The sequence below is a fragment of the Cherax quadricarinatus genome, chromosome 73 (assembly GCF_038502225.1).
Source record: "Cherax quadricarinatus isolate ZL_2023a chromosome 73, ASM3850222v1, whole genome shotgun sequence".
Taxonomy (NCBI): Eukaryota; Metazoa; Arthropoda; class Malacostraca; order Decapoda; family Parastacidae; genus Cherax; species Cherax quadricarinatus.
In genome coordinates, this window is record NC_091364.1 from 12,986,929 (window position 1) to 12,996,365 (window position 9,437).

The 9,437-nt window shown below is 36.3% G+C and overlaps 1 protein-coding gene and 1 long non-coding RNA gene across 2 annotated transcripts; both read left to right on the top strand.

The window, feature by feature from the left end:
* Positions 1-1,254: 1,254 nt before the first annotated feature.
* LOC128686727 (uncharacterized) lies at positions 1,255-2,259 on the top strand. Its single transcript, XM_053773753.2, has 2 exons — positions 1,255-1,494; positions 1,637-2,259. The coding sequence occupies exons 1-2, from the start codon at positions 1,386-1,388 to the stop codon at positions 2,257-2,259; spliced, it is 732 nt and encodes a 243-aa protein (XP_053629728.2). The 5' UTR covers positions 1,255-1,385.
* Positions 2,260-3,061: 802 nt separating this feature from the next.
* LOC128686703 (uncharacterized) lies at positions 3,062-3,794 on the top strand. The gene is made up of 2 exons (XR_011394029.1): positions 3,062-3,301; positions 3,661-3,794. It is a non-coding gene; the product is annotated as an uncharacterized lncRNA (long non-coding RNA).
* The last annotated feature ends 5,643 nt before the right edge of the window (positions 3,795-9,437 follow it).

A 9,437-nucleotide genomic window follows, 5' to 3' on the forward strand; every position in this document is an offset into this window, starting at 1 on the left:
ACATTTCTCTTTTTAATGAATGAAACATATTAATCTTGGTGTAACAACACGATCTAAACATCATAAATCCTCCTCTCTAAGTCTTGTTCTTCCAAGTCCCGTCACATCGGTACCTGTAAATTTTAATATAATTCATTAGCATATAATGTGGAGAAATTTGCACCATCACCTGTAAAAAGATATAACCAACTAAAAGTTACTTATTTTTTCACTATCCCAAGCATATTCTTCTCGTTAACTTAAATATCTCCCCATTCATGACTTAAAAAAGCATGATCATGATGTAAGTATTATGGTAGACATGATTCTCGGTGTTCAGGTAGAGAAAGTCGAAAAAGGTAAGTGTTACATTTTCATGAAGAGATAAATATGAGTTATTAATTCAAATATATCTCTCTTCAAGTTATAATTACTTCCTCATAATAATTTAAATGAATTAAAGCACTGATACAAGGTAAATAATTTTGCTTACCTTTATAATTTCCAATATTTCTTCGCTCCATCGTTGAGTCATTTCTCGTACCTCAGCTACAATCTCTTCTTTTGAGAGAACAGGTTCCGCATCAACTCTTTTTTGAATGGGTTCGACTCTCTTAATTGTATATAACATTTCTATAAACACCGCACTAGTATGTTTTGTCGCAACCACCTCCATATTTCTTCTTCAAGTGATTCCTTACCATTTCACTCCAAATATTTATACCAAAAATTTCAATCGTTGTCATCATCGATTATCTTTTTTTTTTAATACAAATACTCATTACAGGGGATTTCTTCAAAGCATATATATTATCCATTTCAAATTGTGTTCCCCTTATTAACTTTAATGAACTAAAAGTGTTAACTTTCATTATTTTTCAGTAAAAAGATTTATTCAGACAATATTTTTGGCAACACTTGCTTGTGACGTCACTATCCAGCAACGCGTTAAAACAGGTTAGAACATCTTCCCTTTATTATTTTAAAATGAACTAAAAGCAATGACGTCACGATACTCATTGAACAAATTATCTTACCCCAAACACTTTTAGTTCATTTAAGTTAACAAGGGGAAAGTTCTTGCATTTTCCAAGTATGCACCATCGGTATAGTAATAAAATAATACCATTGAAGTAAGTTATGATCCCCTTCCTGTATGACACTAAACTCGTGGTGATTCATTCACCTATCGTCATGGTGATGCCACGTAGTGTTTTTCATGGAACAAATTTCTCTACACATATAGTTATAAAAAAACTACTAATTTGTCAACCCTCGCGGTGAAAAGAGTATAAGAAGACACGTCCATATTGAGTTACAAGAGTATTTAGATGAAGACGTGGAAGTTACATGTGAAAAATTTGTTACAGAAGCAAGTGTCTACACACCACTGAACTGATAAAGAAATGATTAATTCGATAGAAGACCTTGATCAGTCACCTTCCTTCGTTTTGGAGGGATGTGATCAATATCTCACCGATAAAGAAATGCTTATAGCAATGGAAGATTTTGAACGTGAGTTTTTAATGAGATATTAATGAGTAAAAATTCACCCACATTGTAATTTTTAGAAATTCTAATGAGAAATATTTTTCATTTGTTGTGTAACAAACTTAATTTTTTGGGATATAATACTAACATTTTATCAAAATTGCAGGTAAAGAAGCAACAAAAGATGAAGAAAAATATCTTTTGGTAATGCAAGGGAATATTACAAAAGATTTTAGTGGCAGTGATAAAATTCTTTTAGTACAACAAGCAAATTGTTGCGCTGTTAAATTGAAAAAGGGAGGTCTTGCTGATGCTTTAAGTCAGGTTTTACCACTTAGCAATCCTTATTTATTTAGATCACCTGGATGTCATAAAGCAAATCTAGCTAGTGAAGTCACTCGTGATAAATTTGGAAGCATAAAATTTGTAAATAATGGAAAAAATAACCCCATGATTGTTAATATGTTCGCACAGTATGCGATGGGGCCTCCACATAAGTATTATATGAACTGTAAAGTTGATAAGGCCTACTATAATACATGCAAATATTTAGATACAAAGAAAGGTCGTGAGATTATGTTCAAAGAGTGCATGAATGAACTTGCTAAGTGGTTATTAACAGATCCCAACGGGATTATAATGGAAAAAGTCGTGTTTCCAGAAGGAATTGGGTGTGCTTCAGCCGGAGGTGATTGGCATGCATATCTTAAAATCATTCTTGATTTTGCAAAGGAATTAAAAAAACGTCATAGAAATATTGTTATCATTATTGTAAAATATGTCAAATAAAATATCTCTATAATACTTTTTTGTTTTATTCACCAGCATTTTAGTTCATTTAAGTTAACAAGGGGAAAGTTCTTGATTTTGCAAAGGAATTAAAAAAAAAAAAACGTCATAGAAATATTGTTATCATTATTGTAAAATATGTCAAATAAAATATCTCTATAATACTTTTTTATTCACCAGCAGTCTAAAAACCTTATTAGGCAACTGAATAGAGATCATACGTCTGGCAGGAACGGTGCTGAGTATAAAAATCTCTGTTCTCTGATGGTCGTGCATTAGTACCTCTTCCAGCAGGGTGCGACTAACCAGATCAAGAAAATGGAGACAGCCAATAGGATGGAAAAATATTTTAAAATTGAAGAAGGAAAATTGTACGATGAAAAATATTGTCGTGACAACGTCTGCATTGTTTTTCATGTGAATTGTGTTGCTATAAAAGGATATGGTGCAAGTTATTATTTGGGTAAGAAATATCCTTATGCTGATGTGTATCGAAGTAGAGAACCATTATTTAATCTTAGAAGATGCAGAGTTGAAGATCGTGATGCTCCTGGAAATGTTATCGAGTTTGAACCTTCACCGGATCAAAGAAAATTGAATCTTCCTTATTTAGCAGCCATAATAAGCCAATTTGGTATTGCTGGACCATTGGAGGAAAATACCATTTCTCAAAATTTAATTGAAAAATCAAGAGATGCTCATTTGGTGTATGGTTTAAAGAAAGATACTATCGCAGACAGAATAAGATATTTCAAGGAATCCATTGAGAGACTCATAAAAAGTGTGAAAGACAATAAAAATATACGAGAGGTTATCTTTCTGAAAGGTATTGGGAGGTGTGAAACTTCAAATGATTATATCTGGAATACGCACTATAAACCTATACTCGAAGATATGATAATGAAATTTAAGGAAGAAGGTATTCGATCAACCATGGTTGTCAAAGAAGAATTGAAAAACATTAACCAAGGTCAAGAATTAGAAGATGATTCGAAGTTATTGTCTTCTAGAATTGAAGGAAGTGCTTGGTATCCCTCATGAGGTAAGCAAAATTATTTACCTTGTATCAGTGCTTTAATTCATTTAAATTATTATGAGGAAGTAATTATAACTTGAAGAGAGATATATTTGAATTAATAACTCATATTTATCTCTTCATGAAAATGTAACACTTACCTTTTTCGACTTTCTCTACCTGAACACCGAGAATCATGTCTACCATAATACTTACATCATGATCATGCTTTTTTAAGTCATGAATGGGGAGATATTTAAGTTAAAGAGAAGAATATGCTTGGGATAGTGAAAAAATAAGTAACTTTTAGTTGGTTATATCTTTTTACAGGTGATGGTGCAAATTTCTCCACATTATATGCTAATGAATTATATTAAAATTTACAGGTACCGATGTGACGGGACTTGGAAGAACAAGACTTAGAGAGGAGGATTTATGATGTTTAGATCGTGTTGTTACACCAAGATTAATATGTTTCATTCATTAAAAAGAGAAATGTTTAATAAAAATTTTTAAGACATGATGAAGTTTTAAATCAAACCTTACCATGAAAAAAATGTATTGAGGTAGAATACAAATGTTATATCTCAATCTTCCCCTTATTATTTTAAAATGAACTAAAAAAGCAATGACCTCACCAAATTTTAGAACAAGAGGATAGATTTGGTCTGGAAAGAGATGATTTTCTACCTTGGATGTTACCGGCATTTCATGGCGCCTGTCTGTCCTGAGTTGACGCAGGTGTTATGTTCTACCTTGGGTGTGAAGCGCATTACACCATGTGTTGGGGTGACCCACAATGAGTCTCTCAGAGCGAGGACAGTGCTTCTATTCGGAAATCGAGTAAATATTTCTACCATTGAGCGTGTTTTACCAACAAGAAAATAATGTTCGATTTACGATAAAGTTTTCAAAACTAATTTGGATATATCCAAAATGGAGTCGTTCAAAGTAATTCTGGAGTACTCAAATAGTGTTTTGGGGGTGTTCCAATATATTTTAGGATAGGTTCGGCTAGGTTAGGTTGGATTAGGATAAGATAGGTTTGGTTAGGTAATGGTTAGACAAGGTTAGATTAGGATAAGATAGGTTAGGTTAGGTAAGGTTAGGTTAGGTTGGATTAGGATAAGATAGGTTAGATTATGTTAGGTAAGGTTAGGTTAGGTTAGGATAAGTTAGGTAAGGTTAGGATAGGTTAAGTTAGGTTAGGATAGGTTAAGTTAGGTTAGGCTAGGTTAGGCTAGGTAAGGTTAGGTTAGGGTAGGTTAGGTAAGGTTAGGTTAGGTAAGGTTAGGTTAGGCTAAGTAAGGTTAGGTTAGGTTATGTTAGGTAAGGTTAGGCTAGGTTAGGTTAGGTTCGGTTAGGTTAGGTTAGGTTAGATTAGGTTAGGTAAAGGTTAGGTTAGGTTAGGTTAGGTTAGGTTAGGTTAGGTTAGGTTAGGTAAGGTTAGGTTAGGTTAGGTGCGTGTGTGTGTGTGTGTGTGTGTGTGTGTGTGTGTGTGTGTGTGTGTGTGTGTGTATGTGTGTGTGTGTGTGTGTGTGTGAATATCTTGGTTACAGTGATTTTAGTGGATTTGAGATGCATTTGTGGATGTGAAATGTGATTTTTTTGTGTGTGTGTTCAGAAGAGGTGTGTTGGGAGATGGGTGAGTGGATGTGAAGAAATGCGGGTGAGATGGAGAGGGGTATGGGGAGGGTTGTAATTAGAAAAATGGCGAGATTTTACTGAATATAAAGGTAATGTGTGAATATTTTAAAAAGAAATTATAGAATTGAAAAGTTATGATATATTGGAAAAAGAATGGAGGGGGTGTTGAAAACATGTCGCAATAGTTGGGTAGTTGATGCGAGTATAATATTAATTTATGTGGATACAAGGAGATGGGTATGGAGAGGATTTTATTAGAATTTTAGTAGTAAAAAGAAGGGGAAAAAAAATGTGAATAAATTGGTAATTGATGAGGGATGTGGGTAATGTAGTCGAATTAGAGATACCGAAAAAGATGAGTAAAGTGTTTGAGTTAGTTTTTGTGACTTTTTCTGATGTACTGTGTCCCCTTATTAACTTTAATGAACTAAAAGGGTTAAACCGAGAAAAAATTGTGGGTTGTGGATGTTGTGGGGTGTGTGTTAGGTGTCATAGAGTTTTTTTTTTTGTGAAAATCTTGGTTACAGTGATGACATTAGTTAAAACGAGTAAAATTTGTTGGTAATTGATGAGGGTAGTGTAGTCGAATTAGAGTTACCGAAAAAAGATGATATAAGTGGGTTGTGATGAAATTAGTTTAAAAACGATATTCAAAGGTGTTTTGAAGGTGTTCAAGGGTGTTTATGTGAGTATTCAAATGATTATGAGAGTGTTTTTGGGGGTGTTCAAAGTAAAGTGCTTGAGTTAGTTTTTGTGACTTTTTTTCTGATGTATTGTGTCCCCTTAATAACTTTAATGAACTAAAAGGGTAAAAACGAGAAAAATTGTGGGTGTTGTAGGGTGTGTGTGCGTGTGTGTTAGGTGTCATAGAGTTTTTTTTTGTGAAAATCTTGGTTACAGTGATGACATTAGTTAAAACGAGTAAAATTTGTTGGTAATTGATGAGGGTAGTGCAGTCGAATTAGAGTTACCGAAAAAAGATGATATAAGTGGGTTGTGATGAAATTAGTTTAAAAACGATATTCAAAGGTGTTTTGAAGGTGTTCAAGGGTGTTTATGTGAGTATTCAAATGATTATGAGAGTGTTTTTGGGGGTGTTCAAAGTAAAGTGTTTGAGTTAGTTTTTGTGATAATGTTGTGAAGTCTGGAGACTGAGGGATGAGTTGTAATTTAATGAAATGTGTAAGTGCAGATAAATTAGAGATGTCAAATCTTATTTGGGAGTACTCAAATAGTGTTTTGGAAATGTTCAAAGGTGTTCAAAGGTGTTTTGAGTGTGTTCAAATGTTGTTTTTGAAGGTGTTCAAGGGTGTTTTGAAGGTGTTCAAAGTAAAAAGTGCGTATTTAACTTCGTAATATGTAAAATTGTGAGTAGTGAATTTAACGAAAGTGGATGTAAGCGATGTGGTGACTTTCTGATGCACTGTGTCCCCTTATTAATTTTAATGAACTAAAAGGGTTAAAACGAGAAAAATTGGGGGTTATGAGTGAAAATTGTGAGGTGTTGGTTGGAGTGTGAGGGTTTGGGAGGGTGGGGAGGAGGTTACTTCGTGGGGAGTGACCTGAGATGAAATAGTTAAAAAAATGTCTAGACTTGTGTTGTAAAGAAAATGTGGGTATTAACGAAAAAAATGTGTCTTTCTGATGATGAAAATGTTTTCCCTATGATGTAGGTACTATATCCCCTTATTAACTTGAATGAACTAAAAGGATCGACAAAGATTCAGCCTGTGTGCGCGGTCCTTTTTAGTTCATTTAACTTAATGAGAGGAATACTGACGTCACTGACATAGGGGTAAGTCGACAAGATTCAACCTGTGTGTGTGGGGGTCATCGCGTGACGTCACTGACCGTCGAGTAAACACATTAATGAGTGGAATACTGACGTCACTGACCGCCGAGTAAACACGCTTTTTTAGTTCATTTAACTTGTTTAGACCTGTAGTAAGCATGCTTACCCCCAGAGGGGGGGATTCCAAAAACTTGATCCGAGGAATTTCGAAAACCCCATAGGGGGGAATCCAAAAAACTTGATCCGAGGAATTGGAGAATTTTGAAAACCCCATAGGGAGGAATCCAAAAAACTTGATCCGAGGAGATGGAGTCATGGTATTGTCGAGAAATTTTTGGGGTTGGGGGGTGAAAGGAGGGGTACCCAAAAAAACTTGATCTAAGGAGATGGAGAATTTCGAAAACCCCATAGGGGGGAGTATCCAAAACTTGTATTATCGAGAAAATTTGGGGATGGGGGGTGAAAGGAGGGGTACCCAAAAACTTGATCCGAGGAATTGGAGAATTTCGAAAACCCCATAGGGGGGAATCCAAAAAAAACTTGATCCGAGGAGATGGAGTCAGGGTATTGTCGAGAAAATTTGGGGTGAAAGGAGGGGTACCCAAAAACTTGATCCGAGGAGATGGAGAAATCCAAAAAACTTGATTCGAGATCATAAGAATTCGAAACCCCCATAGGGGGGAATCCAAAAACTTTGATCCGAGGAGATCATAAGAATTTCGAAAATCCCATAGGGGGGAATCCAAAAAACTTGATCCGAGGAGATGGAGACTTTCGAAACCCCCATAGGGGGGGATCCAAAAACTTGGTAATATCGAGAAATTTTGGGATGGGGGTGAAAGTGAGAGGGGGAACCTCAAAAATTTGATCTGAGGAGATGGAGAGCACAAGAAAATGAAATTCAAAAAAAATTCGAAAAAAATCGGAAAAAAATTCGAGGCGCGGGGGCGATCTGGATGACGCTGCAGAAGGCGCAGCAGAAGGCGCGGTCGGGGGTCGCGAAGGGCGCGCGGGGCGGGCGGCGGGCGGGCGCGCGGGCGGGCGCGCGGGCGGGCGCGCGGGCGGGCGCGCGGCGCGACGGCGGGGTCGCGAGGCGGGGGTCGTGGGTGGGGGTATTGGTTGGGGGGGTCAAGGGTGAGGTAGTCTCGAGGGCGAGGTCATGGTCAAAACCGGAAGTAACACCTAGGTGTGAAAAGGTGACCCTCCAGCCGCTGGTCCTAGACCGGATACACCGCCCTGTAGAAGGCCTAAACCGGATACACCTCCCTGTAGAAGGCCCCTAAACCGGATACACCTCCCTGTAGAAGGCCCTTAAACCGGATACACCCCCCTGTAGAAAACTTCACTACTTATATATATATATATATATATATATATATATATATATGTCGTGCCGAATAGGTAAAACTGGCCAATTAGCAAGAACTCGTTTAAAATTAAATCCTTTCTTAAATGTTCTCTTTTACTTTTAAAGATGTATATTTTCATTTATGTTAATGTAAAAATTAATAATTTTTGTACTAAAAGAACATTAGAAAACTGACCTAACCTTATTATAACAAGCGCAATTTAATTTAGTCTAATCCAACTAAATATATTCTAGATAAGTTTACAATAATTTAATAATGAACAAACACAATGAGATTTGTTTCGTCAGGTTCAGAATGATTTTGAGGAAATTATTGCATACACAAATTTTCGCTTGGCTTATTTAGCAAGAGCGTTGCTATTTAAGCCAAAAATCACAAGTTTTACCTATTCGGCACGACACACACACAGACACACAACATACCCAGATTTACACCTCTCGTAGTGTATACACTACTGTTCTTAGTGTGCGCCCACGGCGAGAAATATACCTCTGGTAATGTATAGTGTCCGCTGCCTCCTCCACGGTCAAGTTACGGGTGTCGCGTCTAATAAGCAAAATCGGCGATCTTGACTTAAAAACAACTTTCACTTTGCTGAGTAAGTGAAAATTTGTTAAATTGAGTTAATTTTAGTTACACTAGATGTTGTATCTAAATAAGTCTTGGTGCTAAATTGAAAACTGTTTTACCATTTAATAAAAAAAATAGCAAATGCACAAGTGAAAATTGTAAAAAGTTCTATTTTAAGAGTAGTTCTGCCTAATTGACCGATTCCCTTATTAGGCACGACCTGCGAGTCTGTTAGGTATTTAATTGCTGTTTGTGGTCTCGCTTGCTTTTAAACGAAATTTATTCTTCAACCTTGTCGACACCTCTAAATATCTTGAATGTTGCGACCACGTTCATTCTGAGCATTTTAAGAGTGCAGGTTATGCCATTTTAAGACTGGGTATGAATTATATAATCACAGGGGTGTGACTCACGAAATTGTAATAAGACGATTGCATACAACCCGATGGTGTCACCGGGTTGTCTGTGGGGACCTCGGTCACAGTCTGTTATTGTTAATAAAGCTGTAGAGACCTGGCTGATAGTTTATGGTACTTTTTTGTGTGCCTGAGTTGACTCTCTGTTTAATGGTTATTGTTTTTGACTCATGATTTTCTTTATTTGTTGCTGATAGGTGTTCTTGTTTGCTTTCATCGTTGTTGTTTTTTATATGAGTGTGTGTTTTGTATATTGTGATTTTGACTTCACTTCCATCCTTCTGTAAATCCCATAGTTTATATCTCGACCTAAGTCGAAACTTCAAGTGCTGTGAACCTTCATTTGTCCCGGGCTGGAAATGTAGTTC

Excerpts from the sequence above, each read along its gene's own strand:
- LOC128686727 (XM_053773753.2), top strand. The coding sequence starts at position 1,386 with ATGATTAATTCGATAGAAGACCTTGATCAGTCACCTTCCTTCGTTTTG. Across the intron at positions 1,495-1,636 it reads AGCAATGGAAGATTTTGAAC|GTAAAGAAGCAACAAAAGAT; the intron begins GTGAGTTTTTAA and ends TCAAAATTGCAG.